Here is a 22,665-nt window from a genome sequence, read left to right as displayed (position 1 = left end):
TGGCAAGTGGGTTCTTTACCACTGGTGCTACCTGGGAAGCCCTGAATGAAGATGGGGGGTGGTGCAAAAAGATTAATATTTTGGACTTTAATCTTGTATTCCCATGGTCACCTCTGTAAATTTATTTTTTATGAACTTAAAAAACTTTATGATTTTTCTATTTTAAGATACAGGAAAGTGATAGGATTAATTAAGGGGAAAAAAATCTATTTTAGCCATTCATTAAGAGGCTTGGTTGGTTAGCAAGGAATAAAGATGGGATGCCTTTGAAGGCTCTAAGGCAATGATGTTTCTAGAACCAAACAATTTTGTTTTATGAGAACATAGAGCATTATTAGTACATGCAAAAAAGAACAAGTCAGCCTGACCTTATTCTGATTAAATTCTGAAAGGGCTTGATTCACTGGATCCTACCTGGAGTACAGTTGGCAAGCACTGACCACTAGACATATTTCAACAGTTTCACCAAGTTGTTCAGGGAACAGACTGCTCAGATTTGAGTTTCTTGTTGGGGGAGGGAAAAGGTCATTTGAAGGTATCATGATTTTCAGACTGTTTTTCATCAAATCTAATGTTAATATTAGATTTTAATTATTAAAATTTTGTTAATTAATTGTTAATATTTTGAGTTTTAAATGAGCTGGGGTGGGGGCAGGTGTCTCATTCATCAGAAGCTAATTATGTACAGTATAAGACTGCATTTATAATATGTCTGACTACTTCAAAATTTAAGGCAGTTTAATACTCAGTGAGGACGTCCCTGGTGGCTCAGACAGTAAAGCATCTGTCTACAATGCGGGAGACCCGGGTTCAATCCCTGGGTCGGGAAGATCCCCTGAAGAAGGAAATGGCAATCCACTCTAGTACTATTGCCTGGAAAATCCCATGGACAGAGGAGCCTGGTAGGCTACGGTCCATGGGGTCACAAAGAGTCGGACACGACTGAACAACATGGTCTGGTCTTAATACTCAGTGAATCAAGATATCTGTTCCTTTTGAAGTAAGTGAGATAGGAGTGCTCCAATATGTCTTCATTTTTCTTTGCTCAGTCATTTCAAGTAATATAAGCATATGGACAAGTTTTAGGTGCTAAAAGGCGAGCCTGATTCTTATTCTTTGGTCCCTTGTCAATGCATAGAATTAGATGACAATGCTAACAGCACAGTAGATTTGAGCTCCGAAACCGGTCGACATGGCAGTGATACCCTAGTGTGTCTTCAAGAGCAACACACTCTTTTAAAGAGTGTGTTTAAGGAATAGATGTGCGTTCACTTCTTTCTCTCATTATCACTTACTAGCTCTTTTTTTTTAACTATGGCCATTATCAGTTCAGTTCAGTTCAGACGCTCAGTCGTGTCCGACTCTTTGCGACCCCATGAATCACAGCACGCCAGGCCTCCCTGTCCATCACCAACTCCCAGAGTTCACTCAGATTCACGTCCATCGAGTCGGTGATGCCATCCAGCCATCTCATCCTCTGTCGTCCCCTTCTCCTCCTGCCCCAATCCCTTCCAGCATCAGAGTCTTTTCCAATGAGTCAACTCTTCGCATGAGGTGGCCAAAGTACTGGAGTTTCAGCTTTAGCATCAGTCCTTCCAAAGAAATCCCAGGGCTGATCTCCTTCAGAATGGACTGGTTGGATCTCCTTGCAGTCCAAGGGACTCTCAAGAGTCTCCTCCAACACCACAGTTCAAAAGCATCAATTCTTTGGCGCTCTGCCTTCTTCATAGTCCAACTCTCACATCCATATATGACCACAGGAAAAACCATAGCCTTGACTAGACGGACCTTAGTCGGCAAGTAATGTCTCTGCTTTTGAATATACTGTCTAGGTTGGTCATAACTTTTCTTCCAAGGAGTAAGCGTCTTAATTGCATGGCTGCAGTCACCATCTGCAGTGATTTTAGAGCCCCAAAAAGTAAAGTCTGACACTTTTTCCACTGTTTACCCATCTATTTCCCATGAAGTGATGGGACCGGATGCCATGGTCTTAGTTTTCTGAATGTTGAACTTTAAGCCAACTTTTTCACTCTCTTGTTTTACTTTCATCAAGAGGCTTTGTAGTTCCTCTTCACTTTCTGCCATAAATTGCATGTAAAAACCCACTAAAACTGCTTTAATTAAAATAAGTGGGGTTATAGAAGTGTGTGTACCCCACAGGCATTCTCACAGACATTCAAAAGCAGGAAATGAGGTCTATGTGGACCTCAGAGGACCTGGAATCAGAATGCTGAAAACCAGACCTCACTCTTCATCTCTCAGGGACCACAGAGTCCCTCAGAGATGCTTGTGGTAAGCATCTCAACGCTCCTGCAACCACCACCCCTCAATTTCTCCATCCCTTATTCTGTATATCTGCGTTGTGTGCTTACTCCAGCATGGCTGTTTGCCATGAATTTATAATGGCTCTAGCACCCACTGCTGCTGCTGCTGCTAAGTCGCTTCAGTCGTGTCTGACTCTGTGCGACCCCACAGACAGCAACCCACCAGGCTCCTCTGTCCCTGGGATTCTCCAGGCAAGAACACTGGAGGGGTTGCCATTTCCTCTTCCCTAGCACCCACTACTACCTGGCAGTTGTCCATGTCACGTACTCAAGAGCAGAAAGCTAATTGGCTTAGCTGAGTGTTTAGAGCAGAGTCACCAAGTTATAAATCATGGGCACGCCAGCAGAATGGCTGTCTTTGGGCCAGGTATCCGTCTCAGAGCTGGTCACCTGCACTTAAGTGATCTGTGGCTGTGGTGTGAGGATGGAGTCATAGGGCACCCGGGAGCACCTCTTTCAGAACCCGTGAGCAGTGTGGGCAGTTACAGAGCATGTCTGTTGCTCTTACAGCTGCCAGAATCCTTATTCCTTCAAGGGTGTTTGGAGGCAGCAGGGTTAAGTGTTTACCTCCCCCAACACCTATCGCAACCCAGCACTCCCCTTCTTGTTTCTTTCCACCATCAGCAGATCTGTTGTGTTTCTCTCACTTTATTTGCTGTCTGTCTCTCTTTTCCTGTAATGAGAATGCTCGGGTTGCTAATCCCAGCTTCCGAAATATGGCAGAAGCTAATTCCCAGGCTTCTAAATATGACAGATTTCTGTTTCTCTATCCCCTTTTTTTTTGCCACTTTATTTTTTTTTTAATTGCAGGATAATTGCTTTACAGAATTTTGTGCTTTTCTGTCAAACATCAACAAGAATCAGCCGTAGGTACACCCATGTCCCCTCCGCCCCAGCTTCCCTTCCCTCCCCCTCCCCAACCCACCCTTCTGGATTGTCAGAGAGCCCCTGTTTGAGTTCCCTGACGATGTATTTTACATATGCTATTGTAAATTTCCGTGTTACTTTCTCCATACATCTCACCCGCTCCCTCCTCCACTCCCCACCATGTCCATCGGTCTGCTCTCTATGTCTGTTTCTCTATTGCTGCCCTGAATAAATTCATCAGAGCCATCTTTTTAGATTCCATATATATGCATCATTTTTGTTGCAGCACTATTTACAATAGCTGGAACATGGAGGCAACCTAGATGTCCATTGACAGATGCATGTATAAAGAAGCTATGGTAAATATAGACAATGGAATACTACTCAGCCATAAAAAGAATGCATTTGAGTCAGTTCTCTGCCCCTTTTACTTCCTACTGTTTTTCTCTCTCTGGTTCTTCAGGCTGCTATGACCACCCAGTGCAGCAAAATCTCTGGGCCCGATTCTCCTTGAGGTTACATAGTCCCTTGGCTTCACGGCCAAAAAGAAGTAAAGATCAGTGAATTCATTAATTCCATTAAGCTACTTTATGCCCCAGGAGTGTGCTAAAAGAGTGCTTCTCCGGCTTTCAGAGTGCACATGAAACGCCTGGGGATCTTGTTAAAATGTAGCTTCAGGAGCTATGATATGGGGTGTGAGAGCCTGCATCTCTAACAGACTCCCAGGAAGTACTGATGATGCTGATGAAACAACAGTGCTTTGAGTCAAAGACTAGAATCATTTATTCAACTATGATCTTCTTGATGGAACGGACCATATTTTAGGAATCTTTGTCTTTCCATGGCTAGCACTGTACCTGGAATGTGAGAGATATTCAGAAGTTGCTTAGATTATAATTAAACTGAACACACAGGAAATATAGGCCTTTCTATGCCTACTTTTTTTTAAGTGGGTGATTTTCAAACACTGCTAGAAATCAGTGAAAATTTCTTAAGGGTCTGATGATGCAAAGGACTAGGAAAAATATTTTTAAAATTACAATCCCAGTCTTCAAGGAAAACACTGGCATCTTTTCTGCTAACTCTACTATGTCTTTGCTGGAAATGTGAAATAATTTTAAAATTATGGGGGTAGCAGAATGAGCCTATTTATGCTACTAGCATTTGACCTCAAGTATTTTTTATGTCATTTTCATGTGTACAGTGAGGCTGATGTGACTGTTGTGGTGTTAATGTGTAATGAGCCATGTAAGGATTGAGTTTCATGCCTGGAACAGGGTAAATGATCACTGCTAATACCGTTAGTAGTGGCAGTAAAAGTAGAAACAGTAGTAGTCGTCTTTAAGATTATTTTATCCTGCTAACTCAGCTTAGGAAAACACTTTGTTCTCCCTCTTCTTCTCTAAGTCCATACATTATCCTAATAAGAGATTTCACTTTGTAGGGCTTACCTACAGTTTAGTCTTAATATCATCCTTGTTTGGAATTTAAAGTTAAAGGAAAGTGAATTTTAGAACTCAACTGTGTGCACTATAGCAGAAGGACAGAAAGAAGACTTTATTTTTGTACCTTGCAGCTAAACTGTTCTTTTCACTCCAATGTCTTCATAAATTTATTCGTGAGAAAAAATTAATGTGCTTAACAGGGTCTCCCTAAACCTCTCCAACCATTTTAGATGGGACAGCAAATACAGACACATACACAAAAATATATGCATACACACATATATACATACACAAATTCACAGGTAAATTACAAGTGTATGTTTGATAATATCATCTTTGGAAAGGAGGTAAATTGAGCAGGCAAGGAAAGGACTATTGAATGCATAAGTATTGGCTTAGATATTAGTTATAAATGATAAACCTCTACGTAATGAATAACATCTGTATTCTTCAACTAACAGGGCCAGTAAACTGATGTACTTTCTGCACATAGCAGAAAACATTTGGTGATAAAGGAACAATTCTTGATTCATCATACATTTTAAAATTTCTAGAATAAAACTAGCAGACCATCTCTTTTTTTCTCCCATATAAAGAAGGGTATCACCATGATCGTCCATGTGGAAAAGGAAAGGCTGATTAGAGCAGCAATGTAACCGTGACACAGGTGCCATCATTGAAGAAATCTCCCCTCCTGGGGAAGGCTGGCACATGAGCCTGTGAATCATAACTATTATCGTTGTCTTGTGGAGGAGAAGCGCTTACAAAGAAGGCCTAGGAACATACATTTATTATTCTTTCATTACCTAGTTGCTTTTTCATTACCTATGTAACCCAGATGTAACCCACGTGTCAGCTGCCTGGATCGCTTCAAGTCCTCCAGTGTGCCAAGGTCAGCTTGTTCTCTAAAATATAATTAAAATGGACTCAAATCACAGACTCATGTACAGGGAGTTCCCAGCATTCCTTCCAGTATTTACAGCAGTTGTAAGTGAAGCCTTTGTCTCTCCTGGACTCTTGGCTTCTGAGCTCCTCCTTATGCTGATTTCACACAAGAATTAAAACAACAGAAAAAAAAACCCTGAAATACCCTGTGCCGCCCACATAATTTATTTAAATCAAGTTGAGTAATGCAAGTGGAAACACTTCAATAAGTATAAAGAGCTACCTACGGGAGGTAATAATCTTAACTAAATGAGACAGTGACATAAGGCGTTGTGAATGCTCCAGGGTAGACTTGAAGAGGAAAATCTGGAGGTAATGAAACAATATCCACTCATTTCATCTGGCTGAAAATAGAGAAAAGGATGAAGTCCTGGCAGGATTTTGAAATAAAGTCAGATTGTCTGTGGGTTATAATAAGAAAAAAATTTACCCATGAAACGTTAAAAGGGAACAACAACAAAAAGTTAGTCATGGGATTACCAGAACCCAAAAGAAATATTTAACACCAGAAGAGAGCAGGGCCACCAGAATGCTTTGAAGCCGGTTGAGCTGGTAATTAGAAGGAACAACTTTGCTCATCCTTTTTAAGAAAGTAAATCCACATGGTCTTTGCCTCATTTTCTGGGAACTGCCAGAGCTGTCCTTGAAGCAGTAAGTTGCCAGCACGTTCATCAGCTGTTTCCACAGCGCTGTGTGTGCATAGCATTCAGCCTGCTTGTTTCTGACATTGTTTTTCCAAGAATGTGTTCCCGGCCTGACTTCAGAAACCATTGTGAACGTGATAGTCACAGTTTCCCAGCTCCCACATCACTGTTATGTGATCGAATCTTCAGATTCCCTGGATGGACCGTATGTGTATCTTCTTCAGTTGGACTAAAGAAAGTTCTGGTCAATGAGGCTTTTTTTTTTCTTGTAAGAGTAGGATATAGTTCACTTGGGCTTCCCTAGTGGCTAGAGCATCTGCCTGCAATGCAGGAGGCCAGGGTTATATCCCCGGGTTGGGAAGCTCCCCTGGAGGAGGAAATGGCTACCCAGTATTCTTGCCTGGAGAATTCCATGGACAGAGGAGCCCGGCAGGTTACAGTCTGCGGGGTCCCTAAGAATCAGACACGACCGAACAACTAACTTCTAGTTCTCTTTCAATAGTTCATTTATCTTGGGAACTTTTCAGGGTATGGGCTTTCCTTGTGGCCCAGCTGGTAAAGAATCCGCCTGCAATGTGAGAGGCCTGGGTTCCATCCCTGGGTTGGGAAGATCCCCTGGAGAAGGGAAAGGCTACCCACTCCAGTATTCGGGCCTGGAGAATTCCATGGACTGTAGAGTCCCTGGGGTCGCAAAGAGTCGGACACAACTGAGCAACTTTCACTCACTGTAAGTGTATGTCACAAGCGCCCCCTGCATTCCGTGGCTCCAGTCACCTGAGTGGGTGCCCTGACTGCTGTCTCCGCCTGTGGGTCACCCTTTCAGCCCTGTCTCCAGTGTCCCTGTTTCAGCAGGGTTGCCTGAGCCCCTCATCCCTCAGAGAGTGCACAAGGCAGAGACTTTCTGTTGGAGGGAGATGGGGATCGGAGTCACAGGAGTGGACAGGAGTGGGTGAGGGAGACCCCTGCAGGACTGTAGGGCCTGAGGTGAAGAGGCAGGCAGGAGGGATTGCCAACTGAGAGACACCGGGGGCCCAAGCCGTCCTTGTTCGTGACCTGGCCCTGTGCTGCGTGTGTGGAGGGCAGACTTAGGGCCCTCTCAGGAGCCTGATACTAACAAGCAATCACAACTTGTGGGGCTCTGAATAAACAGCGGGGAAAAAGGTCGCTTCAGGACTGGGTCATTTTCCTGCCCCTTTCTCAGAGAATGGTTCAGCACAGCCATGTCACTGTGCAAGCAGGGAGAATTGCCCGGGAGACTGATGAGCGAGGACACTTAGAAAGTTCCCCTTCTCTCCCCAAAGACACCACAGGCATGTCTGCTTCCTGCTAACCTCTCAGAGGTTCACTTGGCCCAATTTACTTTTGGGCCAGGGTGGTAACGCACTTCACTGGAGTTCTTCTTTCCAAGGTTTTCCTCTAAAGGTAAACGAAAGTTTTCAGGGACACCCTTCACACCGACAGATGAGATGCCAACATGGCCTGCCACCAGAAAGGGTAGGTGTTGGAGAGCCAAACCTGTACACCGTAGCACTCTGTACAAGATGTTCATCATCCCAAAGCAGCTCACAGTACACTCAGCAATTATCCCCATTTTACAGCCTGAGAGTGAATTGTGATGACATTTCTCAAGATAAAAAGAAAGCACTGAAGCCCGTGTGACTTCCTTTGTCAATGTCTGCATTTGTCTAAGCTGCTTTGAGCCAGTGTGTAGCAGTGAAGCCATAATTCAGATGAAAACAATAAGAAATCATTTAAAGCCAGTGTACATGAAAGTGAGTAGCCCACATGACTACTATTTTTAGTGCAGAAATATATTCAAGATCAAAGCCATTAATGTTTGCCTATTTTATTTAATCATGTGCCTTTTACCTGGAAGATAGGTCTTATAACATACGAATGAGTGTACAGGGAAAGTTTCAGGCTTTATGCTGTCCAAATTAAATTCTGAAAAGCTAGAAAATTCATCATTTTGACATCTCTTTGCAGATGCAGAATGTGTGTTGAAATATCTCTTGAAATGTGTCTTGTTTACTTAAGGAGTACATTTAGCAGATCATGTTAATTAGAAGTAATATCTGAGTAAAGTCTTTCATAATGTATCTCATTTTAAACATAAAAATCAAGGGGCTAATTTCCCAAGTTGTGAGAATGGATGTTCCCTCTCATTATCTGTATTTTGGATTTTGAGGTTTTCTTGTAAGTAAAGGTTTATAGCATCTTGAGTTTTTACAGCATTGCTTGAGTTTTCAGCATCCCCCCTTTTGTTTTTTTACTATATAATAATCTAGGTTTACAGATATTATGTATTAAGAAATGGAGAAGTTGGGGGAAATTTTTGAAAAGAGACATTGCCTACTCTTGAAATTCCTTGTAAAGTATTGTCATATAAGTTGTAGGAGGTGTGTCCTCTATAAGAATACTTCAGAAGCACAGTTTTACATATTGAGAACCTTTCTAACCATTCTCCATTTTGAGGTTTTTGTGTTTTTTTTTTTTGTGTGTGTGTGTGTGTGTGTGTGACAGATTTCATATAAACAGAATTTTTATGGTGCATGGGTAAAAACTTCCAATTACATCTCTAAAACCATTTTCTATGAAATTTCAGTGTTACCAAAATATGTAATGTTAAGTTTACCTTAAACCTCATTGACCTGAATAAACTCCATGAATAATAGATACAATTATGTAGTATAGCTTCTAGATGGAAAATTGTCATCATTTTCAAGAGAATGAATGGCTCTGGGGAAATGTACAGCTTAGGAATGACAAAACTGTCATTCACTCAAAACAAAATTGTGGAAATGACAGAGTTGAGCCCTGGGAATCCTCAAATTTCCCTTTAAACAATACCTTCTTCAAACTAGTGGTTACCAGTGGGGAGAAGAAAGGAGGAAAGGCAATATAAGGATAGGGAACTAAAGTGGGAACTATTAGATATAAAATAAGCTACCAGGATATAATATACAACACAGGGAATAGAGCCAATATTTCATAACAACTATAAATGGAGTATAATCTTTTTTGATAGTTTTTTATTTTATTATTGGAGTATATTGCTTTACAATGTTGTTTTAGTTTCTGCTGTACAACAACATGAATCAGCTGTATGTATCCATATATCCGCCCCCCTCTTGAATCTCCCTTCCACTCCCCCAGTTTCTCAAACTTACTTGGCCATAACCTTTTTTTGAGGTTTTCTGAGCACCTCAAGGTTACACATGTTCCATGGAACCCATTTTGTGAAGCAGTGGGCTAGATTTAGTCAGGTAGCCGCTACTCAAACAGAACTCCAGTTTGGCAAACCAAAAAGCTGCTCTTGCCAGCCCTGAGATGCAAAGAGTGAGTATGAAGTGTTGTGGCGCACGGTGCATTTAGAAATGTGGGTGTTGAACCCGAGTTCTCTCTTCTCTGGTCTCTTCCAGGTGTTTCATCCCAAACATCTACGCAGCTCTGTTCACTGCAGCTCTCGTCCCGGTAACGTGCCTCGTGGTGGTGTTTGTGGTTTTCACCCACGCCTACCAAGTGAAGCCACAGTGGAGAGCATACGATGACATCTTTAGAGGAAGGACAAATGCTGCAGGTTTGTAGGCAACCGTATTCGCACTTTGGAGCTGGGCACTTTTAACGGGGGGAAAAGGTCACTGAATGATCTCTTTTTCAAGAACAGGAAGGAGAGACTCAGCTTTCAGCTCTGAAGCCAGCAGTTACAGTTCTCTGATTTCTCCTGCTCCTTGGGCCTTCCTTGCAACCTCTCTCTCTTCAGGGCTCGGCAGGTTTCATTGCTGGTGCCAGTTTTGTCTCTAAGATATTAATATTCAAGTAAATGACTCACAGCCTTTGGGAGCTGCTTCTCCAAGCATTTTTCAACTGCAGTAACAACCTGGGTTCAACCTGTGAAATCTGTTCATTTCTTGCAGACTCTGAGACTTTATCACAAACAGACCATCCTAATGCTTGTGAGTGCTGTATTTTGCATGTGGAGTTCTGATTGTACGGACAGATGTTTAAAAACATATGTGACCAGACAGCTTCATAAGTGGCTACACATGTCTGGTTACTTAAGAGTGCAAGTCTTTCCAGCTCAAATTGGCTTTCACTACCAGCTCATTTTTTCCCTTTGAATCATACTTAACACCGGTTTTTATGATCTGATTCTTTTTCTGTTGTTAGATTAGAGTCTCTTAGGAATGTTTTTAAGGAATGACAACCAAATACCTACATACAGAAATCTCAATCTAAAATGGTTTGAGTGACTGGAATATTGAGAATCTAATGAGCAGGGGAGTGGAAGAATCCCTCTTGGGCCAAGAGGAAGACTAGTCTTTTCTATAAGATCAGCTAAAGATAAGTCAGTTGCTCAGTCGTGTCCAACTCTTTGCGACCCCATGGACTGTAGCCCGCCAGGCTCCTCCATCCATGGAATTTTCCAGGCAAGAATACTGGAGTGGGTTGCCATTTCCTTCTCCAAGGGATTTTCCTGACCCAGGGATTGAACCCAGGCCTCCAGCATTGCAGGCAGACTCTTTACCATCTGAGCCACCAGGGAAGCCCAAGTCTTTTCTAAGCTTTTGCAAATCTAAAGCCAAAGGAATGAGAGAAGTTCTTCACATGTTAAGTGCTGTCCAGAGTTTAAGCAAGATACCATCCATGAAGTCACTTAGAATAGTGTCTAGTACATTATTAGAGGCTCAATATATACTGTCTCTTATATGATAATAAAAAGATTCATTCTAACATAATAAAAGCCTCTAGTTCCTAAACTGTGTCAGGGAAGATGCAAAAAGATTTTCCTTGTAGTGTAAAGAGAAAGGACTCTTTTATAGTAACTTATGGGGTAGTTTGTAGGAGAGCTGTATCTAGCCAACTCTTCCCTCTTCTCTCTGATTTAGTGTGCAATTATTATGTGGACAAAAATAGCACTTAAGGTTATGATTAAACTTAGATTCTTCCATTAGAAAAGCAATGTTTGATGTAGAAATTGTACTTTTTCATGGGACATAGAATTTATCCAGAAGCTGTGCTTTTATTCAACTTGAGATTCATTCTGTTAAAATGCATATTCTCTTTTGAAGGCACAGTTTGTTTCTCCCTAATAGCAAGATTTATTTTGTTCTGTACACTATATAGAAGTGCCAGTGTTTGCGTGTTTCAGTAGTGATAACATCATAAAGGCCTAACCTAATGAGTTAGTCTTTTTCATTCCTGAATCACCCCTGTGCCTTTTGGATATGATCCATGGATACAGTAGATAAACAATGTTCCAATTCTCTGAAAAACAGCTCTCAAGCATTGAACATAAAATCTCTAGAACACTTGTATCTCAACTGGCGAAACCTCTCTTACAATGAAATATATTAATAGAAGCATTGCTCTTATTATAGCTTTTCAAATTAAAAAAAAAAAAACAATTATGGCAGTTCTGATTTCCCTGTTCCCACTCAACCTAACAGTCATTATCTCACTTGGACTATTAAACAGTGTTTTCCTAATTAGTCACTAGTTCCAGTTTTTGTCCATTTCATTTTCTCAGATGTCTATATTTCAACAATGTCAAGTGGCTCCCCTCACTCTCTAGCTTTACAATCATTCATCTTTATTGCCCAAAAGAAAGTCCAGGCTCTTTGTAACACTAGAGTCTCTATGCATTCACCCCGGGCCGTCTTATCACCCCCAAGTTAGTAACCGCTCAGCCTGTGTTCTGACCATGTCATTGATTCGTTTTTACTCATTCTTGAAATTACCTGATCTGTCATCTTTGCTCACGTAAGATGTCCTCTATGAACTCCTCATCATGAGTTGATAAAAAAAAAAACTCATGTGTTTAATAAATAATGAGAGAAAATGTAGATGAAAGAGAGGTGTAAGGGACTTACTATGCTCCCTTAATCTATCCTAGCTCCCCAAAGCCATCCTCAATAAATGCATAAGCTAAGTAAAAAAATGTGTGCTGAACAATCCCAAGTTGACTCCTTCCAACAAGATACTGCTGACTTTTTTATGGCAATTGTGGAAACTCCCAGTATGCTACTTCTTCCAGGAAGACTTTGAAGTTAACGTCTTTACCGCACCAAATAAGAATTACTCATCCTTCTATGATTTTAAAGCACTTTGCCCCTATGGCCATCACAGCCCTTAACGCTTACTTCAGAATGGAATGGTGACTTGTTTCGGTGTGTGTGGCTGATTTCCTTAATAAACTATGGATTCCTAAAGGGCAAGGACCATTTATTATTCATCTCTGCATCACCAGAACCTCTTGGAATGCTTAGTGGATAGCAGGAGCATAATTAGTATTTGTTGACTGAATAAACTATTAATCGTCTATGCACCATAAAATCTTATAATTATAGGAATGCACCCGCAAGCTAAATATAGCATTAAGAAGAAGAGGAATCTGTCATATCATCCAAAGTAGAAATTATGGAATTTATCTCATTGATCTGTTTGTAGATACCCCTTTGAAATTTATCATTAGGACTATTATTTTTTCCTTCTATGATTCCCAAAACTGTGTTCAAGCCTCTGGCTTGATACTTTACATTTTATTTAAAGCCTCCTTTAACTCTCCTACAGTTGAGTATGTTCCACTTAGCTCAAATTCAAAATGTCAAGAAAAAAAATGTCTGTCTACTCAGGGCCATTTGATAATCTCTTTGAATCTGTCTGCTAAAATTCCATTGCCTTGACCTAAAAAATTTTGTCAAGATGGGACTGTAAATTCACGTTTTGCCCATTTTGCTGTTCCAAATGCATCGCAGTTAATGACAAGATATAACAAGAAAATATTAAGAAGAAGATGAAATGGGGATCAAAAACACAAAGTGGAATGTAAGCTGGGCTGCAGCTAAGGGCCTGATGTTTTCTGGGTCCACAAGCCTGTGAATGCAGAAGTGTCTGAACTGCTGTGGTGGTAAGCTGGGATTTAGAGGTCTCACCCAGGGCAGGTAGACTGGAGCAGCAGTGCCTGCAGGAAAGGTGTCTGCCAAAGGATCGCCACAGAGGTGTGGGCTTTGGCTTAGGGGTCTGGGAGCCCAAGGAGAAAACAGAGGAAGAATCTTGTCAGGTTCCTGGGCCAGACTCTCTAGAGTTCAAAGTTTTATCTGCCATATTTGTATGTCATTATGGGGGTAGAAGACCCAGGATATCAAATTAGCCTTCTTTGGACAGGAAGGTTAAATGGAGGCCACCATAAAACCATTTGACAGAGAGAGGTAGCCAGAGAGGAAGACAGAGACTAGGGGAGAGAGCAAGTGAGCAGAGAAGCACATGCTTTCCACGCGACTGGCTGCAGTGTCAAAGATCCAAACGCTGGAAGAAAACTGGTGGAGACAGCCCTTCAAATCGCCGATCAAAAAGATAAATATAATGCAGAAAAATATATAAGGATAAACTATACATAACTTTGGTAATTATGTTCGACTCTTCAAAAAGATAAAGCAGGAATCAGCAAACTATGCCCCTGCCAGCCACTCACCTGTTTTCTCATTTTATCTATTTCTTTTTTCACAGCTTCATTGAGATATAGTTTACGTGTCATAAAGTTCATCTATTTAAACTGTAGAGTTCATTGGTATTTGTTATATTTATATAGTTGTGTAACTATCACCACAATCTAATTTTAGAATATTTTCATCATCACTCAAAAAACCCCATATGCGTTAGCAGTCACTCCCCATTCTCCACTTCCCTGAGCCCTAGGTAACCATTAATCAGCTTTCTGTCTCTGGAGATTTGTCTGTTCTGCACATGTCTCATAAGGGAATCATAGAATAGGTGGTCTTTCAGATCTGGCTTCTTTCACTTAGCATAGTGGTTTCCTAGTTTATCTGTATTATAGCATGTATCAATACTTAGTTCTTTTTGTTGCCAAATAATATTGCACTGGATGAACATACTACATTTTTGCTTATCTGTTTATCAGTTGATGGACATTTGGGTTGTTTTCGCCTTTTGGCTATTATGAAGAAGGTTCCTATGGACATTCATGTACAAGATTTTTTATTAATATATGTTTTCATTTCTCTTGGGTATATATACCTAGAATTGGAATCTCTGCATCATATGATAACTGTATGCTTAACATTTTGAGGAACTACAAAACTGTTTTCCAAAATAGCTCCAGTGATCTGTTTTGTAAGTAAAGGGTTTTTTTGACCCCCATCCACACCCATTTTTTTACATATATTCTTGGCTGCTTTCACAATACAGAGTTGAGTATATGTAGTTAAATAAAAGCCATGTGGCCTGAAAAATCTAGCATATTTAATATCTGGCCCTGTATAGAAAATGTTTGACCATCAATCCCTGACATAAAGGCAGATATATCCACTCAAAGTCCTTAAACATAAGAAGCAAAAATAGATATAAACAAAATAAAAACACAGACCAATATGAAAATGAAAAAATTTCAAAAATCTTGGCAATGAAAATACTAGTAGTTGAAAATTTAAAATATCTTAATATTTGAGATAAGATACAGATGAGACACAGAAAAGAGGGAATTAATTAGAATCTGAAACTAAGATTGAGAAATTCATCAGTGAAACTTGCAAAAAAAGAGAAAATAGGAAAACAGAGCTAAGAAGTATGAGAATACATTGCCAGAAGAAAAGAATACAAGAAATGGAGAAAAAGATTTGAAGAGGTAGTTGTTGAGAATTTTCTAGAATTGAAGAAAAAAATAACTACACATAAATATACATTGTTAAAAAAAAAAGCAGAGGGAGGTAGAAGAATGCTAAAAAGTCTAGTATGTTAGTAAAGTTCTCATGTATACTTTTGAAAACCTGGATAGTAAATACCTTTTCTTTGCTTCTCATATTCTTTACTGTTAGAATAATTGGCACAAACCCCATTCAGGAATTTGGAGTCTACAGTAGATGCAGATGCTGCCAAGTTCTCTAAAAACCTAAATTTCAAAGCAGCACAGACTGGTCCCAAGCCTCTTCTCTTGTTTCCTATGAGATTCGTGCACACCTGGTGTACACTTTATATCCGAGAAGGGGGACAGTTCTGATTATAGTCATCCCTCTGTATCACTGGGTTCTGTATTTGAAGATTCAACCAACTATGCATCAGAAAATATTTGGGAAAATAACATTTCAGAAAGTTCCAAAAGGCAAAACTTTAGTTTGTCACATGCTGGCAACTATTTACATAGCATTTACATTTTGTTTACATTGTATTATAAATAATCTCGAGATTATTTTAAATATTCCAGAGGATGTGGGTAGGTTATATGCAAATACTACACCATTTTGTATAAAGGACTTGAGCATCCTTGAATTTTAATTTCCTATAGAGTTCTAGAACTAATCCCCCATGGAGAGAGGGAAGACTGTAGTCTCAAGCAGGTCCAGCCTATTTCTCTACAATTCCAAGCATGCAAAAGTGACCCTTTTTCCTAATGAAGCTGAGATGGTTTATGGTTTAGCTTTATTTTGCCCTGCATTTTTAAGTTTGGATGAGCATTTTCAGATATTGCAGTTAACCCTTGAAGAACACAAATTTGAACTGTTCAGATCCACTTACACACAGATGTTTTTCAGTAGCTATGTACTACAGTAGTATAGGCTTCCCTGGTGGCTCAGATGGTAAAGAATCTGCCTGCAATGCAGGAGACCCAGGTTCCGTCCTCAGTCCAGAGGGTCCCCTGGAGAAGGGCCTGGCAACCTCTGCCCATAGGGTTCTCCAGGCAAGAACACTGGAGTGGGTTGCCATACCCTTCCCCAGGGGATCCTCCGGACTCAGGGATTGAACCTGGGCCTCCCACTTGGCAGACAGATTCTTTACCATCTGAGCCACCAGGGAAGCCTAAAGAGTTGGACACAACTGAGTGACTTTCAGTTTTACTTTTCACCATACTATACCACCTGCTATTGGTTGAATCCTCAAAAGCAGAAAATATACATATTATTATGTACAGAACTATAAAGTTATATGGGGATTTTTTACTCCGAGGGGTGTGGCATCCAACCTGTGTGTTGTTCAAGTGTCAACTGTCTGAGATAGTATTATGAGAAATACATTCTCAAATAATAAATTGAGTTGAAATTTGGGACTTCCCTGTCAGTCCAGGGTTTAAGACTCCATGCTTCCGCTACAGGAGAACGTGTTCTCTTCCTGGTTGGGAAATCAAGATCATATATGCTGCATGGTGTGGCCAAAACAACAGTAAAAAAAGAGTTGAAAGTAAATCCCCTTTTCTTAAAGAAGCACGGTGTCCTGATGTTTCAAACTGCTAGGTTTTAAGTATTTTTGATCAAACCTTGTAAAGAATGTTTTGTTTGCTTATTTACAAATTTACTTTTAGCAATGAGTGAAATGCATTATGAGAAGGAAAGGTCAATTTATACTTTCCTTATAGCTAAGCTGTTTTTCATTTTTTCATAACTGGAATAATTATGATTACATATTTATCTTAGAGATTTAGGTTTGGTAAACAAATGTGATGAGTTAACACCAGCATCAGGCCTGTTTGAATAACTTAAGAGCTTGCATCAGTTATTTTGCTGGACCTGGCCTCTTCCATATTTCCATAGAACTGTTTTCCCAGCTAAGTACTCTTGTGCAGATTGGATGTGCTTGACAATAGGAGCAATTTTTCAGCAACACTTGTGTGTTGTTTATGTCTGCCCAGTATCAACCCCATTATACTCTCTTTTTTTATTTTTAGTGACTTTTTTGCTCCTGACATCCCTTAATTTCAGAGCTCAAATTTCCACTGAAATCCAGAGGAAATGGAGAGCAGAGGAAGAGCTGCTAGTAAATAAAATACACTCTCTGCTGTAGTCTCCAGAGATGGCCTCTGTCAGTCCCTTCCTTTCTGAGTGTGGCTGGAACAGTGATGTCAGGCTGTCTTCCTTCTGTGCCCCGTTATTACTCAACTGCTAAGTAACAGATTTTCAAAAGTCGATGGCTCCTAATGAAATTCACTGGCCCCCTCCTTCAGCGAAGTGAGTGCGCAGTGAGAATGAGTCAGGATAAAGGTATGTTCCCTGAACTCAATTTCAATGTCTCAAACAGCCTTTTAAACAAAGCCTGTAATTTTAGGGTTTGGTTTTGATCTCTGGCAATGATAAGCTTGTCTCTCCTTTTAGGCTCAATAGAATTTACTGACTTTTTCTGATTCATCAGCCAGTTCTTATGATTCATGGATCAGGAAGGAAAATTAATTTGAATGAAAAGAGGAAGTAGATGATTACAAATCCCTTTCTTATAAAAATCCCACACATATGTTTCAGTATGATATGTAAAAATGTAAAGGTGGCTTGATCCAGCTGGCTATGTATAACATGAATCTGAGGTAGTTGGAATCTCCTGGTGCAATAATGGCTACTTCTCTGCTTGGTAATATATTTGAGAATGAATGCTTCTATTTCTTCTCAGATTCCATTTCTTTATATTTACTAATACTAATGTAAATCAAGATTCCATTGCTATTACAAAAATCACTGAAAGCCAATTATAATATTATGAAGTATCATCCCTTATATCCTGAGAATGAGTGACTTGTCTTCTCCTGGCATCTTAAGATATTTCTAAAAGAGTCCAAGGAAACTCATTAAAAGCCAAAGGAAAAAGAAGAAGAGGAAATCAGTTCGGTTCACTCGATCAGTCATATCTGACTCTTTGCGACCCCATGGACTGCAGCACACCAGGCTTTCCTGTCCATCACCAACTCCCAAAGCTTACCCAAACTCGTCCATTGAGTCAGTGATGCCATCCAGCTATCCCATCCTCTGTCATCAGGGTCTTTTCAAATGAGTCAGGTCTTCACATCAGGTTGCTAAAGTATTGGAGTTTCAGCTTCAACATCAGTCCCTCCAATGAACACTCGGGACTGATCTCCTTTAGGATGGACTGGTTGGATCTCCTTGCAGTCCAAGGGACTCTCAAGAGTCTTCTCCAACACCACAGTTCAAAAGCATCAATTTTTCGGCACTCAGCTTTCTTTATACTCCAACTCTCACATTCATACATGACTACTGGAAAAACCATAGCCTTGACTAGACAGACCTTTGTTGGCAAAGTAATGTCTCTGCTTTTGAATATGCTATCTAGGTTGGTCATAACTTTCCTTCCAAGGAGTAAGCGTCTTTTAATTTCATGGCTTCAATCATCATCTGCAGTGATTTTGGAGCCCCAAAAAATAAAATCAGCCACTGTTTCCCCATCTATTTGCCATGAAGTGATGGGACTGGATGCCATGATCTTAGTTTTCTGAATGTTGAGCTTTAAGCCAACTTTTCACTCTCCTCTTTTCACTTTCATTAAGAGGCTCTTTAGTTCTTCACTTTCTGCCATAAGGGTGGTGTCATCTGCATATCTGAGGTTATTGATATTTCTCCTGGCAGTCTTGATTCCAGCTTGTGATTCATCCAGCCCAGCGTTTCTCATGATGTACCCTGCATATAAGTTAAATAAGCAGGGTGACAATATACAGCCTTGACGGACTCCTTTTCCTATTTGGAACCAAATAGCTCCTAGTTAATGCAATACACACTGTGCTGTGTCCTCCAACGATGGCCACCATCAGTTATTTCCCTCCCCTGATGAGTGTCCTACTCCCCACATAAAGCGGTGGAGTCTGTTTCCCCTCCCTTTAACTTTTTGGACTTGCTTAGAAAGTGAAAGTGTCCATTGATAAGTTGTGCCTGACTCTTTGCAACCCCGTGGGCTATAGCCCACCAGGTTCCTCTGTCTGGAATTCTCCAGGCAAGAATACTGGAGTGGGTTGCCATTTCCTTCTTTGGGGATCTTCCCCCGCCCAGGGATCAAACCTGGGTCTCAGACATGCTCAGACCAAGATAATCTGATGGAAGCGATACTGCCCCATAATGGGTCAAGTGTTTAGGAGGACAGGCAGTTTCAGCTTCCTTTCTCTTGAAAGCCAGCCACAATGGACAGGCAGTTTCAGCTTCCTTTCTCTTGGAAGCCAGCCACAGTGTAAGAAGTCTGATTACTCTGAGACAACCATGATGTTAGCATCTCCAAGCTAGTTGTGTGGAGTGACCACATGAATAGGCATATTTAACCCGCCTCCAGGCTTCCCAGGTAGCTCAAACAGTAAAGAATCCACCTGCAATGTGGGAGACCTGGGTTCGATTCCCTGGGTGGGGAAGATCCCCTGGAGAAGAGCATGGCAACCCACTCCAGTATTCTTGTCTGGAGAAGCCCCATGGACAGAGGCACCTGGTGGGATACAGTCCATGGGATCACAAAGAGTCAGACATTACTGAGCAACTAACGCATCAGCCCGCCGTTGTTTGAAGCATCCCAGCTCTGATTCCAGACATAGGAGTGAAGAAGCCTTCTTCTTGTCGGATCCAGCCCAAGTAGACACCACACAGAAGAGAAAACTGCCCGGCCCAGATTGTAAAATATTTTAAGCCACCAAGTTTGTTATGTAGCAATCAATAGCTGAAATGCTGTGGTTCTGGTGTCCTGATTTTTTGCACATCAGAATTCTAAGTATGTCATTGTCATTTTAAATTTTATTGTCATTTTTATTTTATTGCATTGTTTTATTTTAATTTTTATTGCCTGTCATTTCAAACACATATTGCAAAATTCTAAGTCTATCATTGTCTTTTTAAATTTTACATGGTTTATAAATACAAATGAAAAACACAATATGCTTTTTTTTCCTAAACCAAAATTGAGGTTTCCACTGAAGCAAAGTAAAAGTAATCTTACCTAGTAATAGTACATACTTAAATCAGATCCAGAATGACCAATATTACAGGTTTCACATGTCCTTGGCAGAAAACTGCTTGTTTGCAGTCTACTCCCAGTTCCATTGCTGAAAAGAAAATAAAAAACAATACCTAAGGACCAAAGGAAAACCCCAGAACTCCTCGCTGCATAATAAACAATCTCTTCCACTTGAGCTTTAAAAAAATCTTTGTGAGCACAGTTTAGTCTCCCACATTTTATCAGTAATGCTGGGGAAAATCCAAAATATTTAAAGAAACATTTTGGATTCTCATCCCCTGCTTAGATTTATATTTGTGACCTCAGTCTTCAAAGATTCAAATCAGAATCTTTGAACCTGAAAGATGATATGTAGTTGTTCAATGTGTATTGCTTTGTTTTTTTTTTTTTCATTATTGTTATTGACCGGGGACTTGATATTGCTCATTGAAATCTCCTAGAACTTTAACATCAGGAATTAGTTTCCTAAGGCTTAGAACACTGAGATAAAAAGTAAAAATTAAAATCAAAGAGTCACGAGAAAGCTTACATTTCTGTTTGAACTCCTGATTTCCACATGTAACCAAAGAAGAAAAGGGACTAGTAATTTGTGGCAGAGCTGGGTCTTTCCAAAACTCAAGTTTTCCAAATGTTTATACCTCAGGGACTGCCTTTTACCTAGTCTCTGTTTAAAACTGATGAGGACAAGAGTGGTTCTCTGTTTAGGCTATTTCAGTACTAAAGCTTCAATTTCAGTTTATTTTCAAGGTGGATAAAGGACATAGAGCATGGATGTAGTAGGATTGGGAGAGAATAAAAGGCTGGACTGCATGTAAGTGGCAGCTATGGGTGGACTTTAGCCCTGGTGGTATCATCATTATCATCGTAACAGCTACTAATTGCTGGTATACCAGCACACTGTGCTAAGCATTTTGTGTATATTTTCTCAATTTTCACAAGAATCTTGTGAAGCACGTATAGTGAGACAAGAAAATGAAAGAAACAAGAGGCTTAGAGAGGTGTCAGATTTGCAAAGCTGTTGAATTTGTGCAGTTGAGGTTAGAACCACAAGTGGCTCCTAAATTCTCCAGAGCTCTCTTTACCATCATCACCAATGCCTCACCGTTCGCCATTTTGTCGTCAAATCTTTCATTGAGAAAAATGACACGTAAACGTTAAGTTAAACCTAGAGAGCTCCGATTCCATAAAAGGAATTGTTAGGTTCTGTGCCCGAGAAAGAATATGAAGTGATTCAGGCTAGCAAATTGTTTCTTCATCTTCTAATTCCCAAGAAAGATTGCCTTGTCTCTTTATGGTAGTGAAATGTGCCTAGTTTTCCTCACTATTCGCATATATAGTGCAGGCGTAATAATAATATTTAAGGATTTCAATATAGAGCTGTTTCAAGGATTAAATGTTAATTCATATTAAGTCTTTAGTATACTCTGAAACATAGTGAGCACGCAGTATGCATTGGTATTTTTATCAGCATAACAGCTCTTTCAGTATGTAACTGGTGCAGAATATTTTGTCCTGGATCATTCCTATATATCTTTCAAATATGCGCCTCTCTTCCTTTCTTCATCATTATGCCTGGTGTATATTAATCGACTCGAGTTGTCATAACAAAATGCCATAGACTGGTTGGTTTAAACAGTAGATATTTATACCTCACAGTTATAGAGGCTGAGAAGTTCCACAGTCTGGGTGCTGGCCAATTTGGTTCCTAACAAGAGCCCTCTTCCTGGCCTGCAGATGACCATTCTCTTGCTATGTTCTTACGGGAGGAGAGAAGGAAAGAGAAAGGGAGAGAGTTGGCCCATGTCTCTCCTTGTAAGGGCACGAATCCCATTGTGAGGACTCTACTCTCATGACTTAATTAACTCCTTATGTCCCTATTTCCAAATACCATCATATTGAAGGTTGGGGTTTCAACACATGAATTTTACAGAGACTCAATTCAGTTCATAGCACATAGCTTCTATCATCATCTCACAGCTCTCTTAAGGCTGATGTTTCTTGGTTCCTGTCTGTCCCCCTTCCACATGGAACTTTTAAAAGGTTAAATTGACAGCATCATTCATTCATTCAATAGCAGTCCTGAGACTATAGGATAAAAGGAAAATTCTACTGCTTTCATGCATAAAGTCTCCATAGGCACAGCCATTCTGAATCAGTGCTATTGTCTAAAAAGGACATGATGTCTGCTAAGTCTGGACTTAATAGGGGACTGAATTCAGTCTCACTTTCTGAGTTCATCATTCATGGTGATTGGGCAGGAGAAGGAATGCAATTGAAAATAATTTCTTGATACCCATCATGAATAGGCTTCAGCAGAATGTTAGTGGAAAATATGATGATGGTACACATTTAAAGCCATTATCTAAGAGCATTACAGTGGCATTGCTGCTCATATGCATTGCACATTCTTTGCCCTTCATCTGTTATTAACATAGGCATACCATTGCCATGCCTCAGCTTGACCCAGAGGGTCAGTGAAACTTTCCCAGTTTGTCATTTTTGTATATAGGCCGAGTTTTTCCATACATTTCCTTGGCAGTTTTTTTCCAAGTTAATTACAAGTTTACATTTTAAGTTTCCTGGCATACTCCACTCTTTCAAAGGACCTCCCCCCCGCCCCGCCTCAAATCCTTCTTTAGTTAGTTATGTTGGGAAAATTACCAATGAAGCATTACTTTCTACTCTTTTGAAAGCTACATGAAACAGTTCTTCATGTTTATTGCT

At 40.3% G+C, this 22,665-nt stretch overlaps 1 protein-coding gene across 1 annotated transcript in view; it reads left to right on the top strand.

Moving 5' to 3' along the window:
- Positions 1–22,665, top strand: part of ADGRV1 (adhesion G protein-coupled receptor V1) — a 546,035-nt gene that overhangs the window by 437,504 nt on the left and 85,866 nt on the right. Inside the window, exon 86 of the mRNA XM_040241540.1 lies at positions 9,648–9,805. Coding sequence (XP_040097474.1) covers positions 9,648–9,805 — 158 coding nt within the window. The remainder of the gene's footprint in view (positions 1–9,647; positions 9,806–22,665) is intronic.

This window comes from Oryx dammah, unplaced genomic scaffold (assembly GCF_014754425.2).
Source record: "Oryx dammah isolate SB20612 unplaced genomic scaffold, SCBI_Odam_1.1 HiC_scaffold_5, whole genome shotgun sequence".
In the NCBI taxonomy this organism is placed as follows: Eukaryota; Metazoa; Chordata; class Mammalia; order Artiodactyla; family Bovidae; genus Oryx; species Oryx dammah.
The sequence above is the reverse complement of the archived record's forward strand: the minus strand, read 5'-3'. Positions and strand labels throughout refer to the sequence as shown.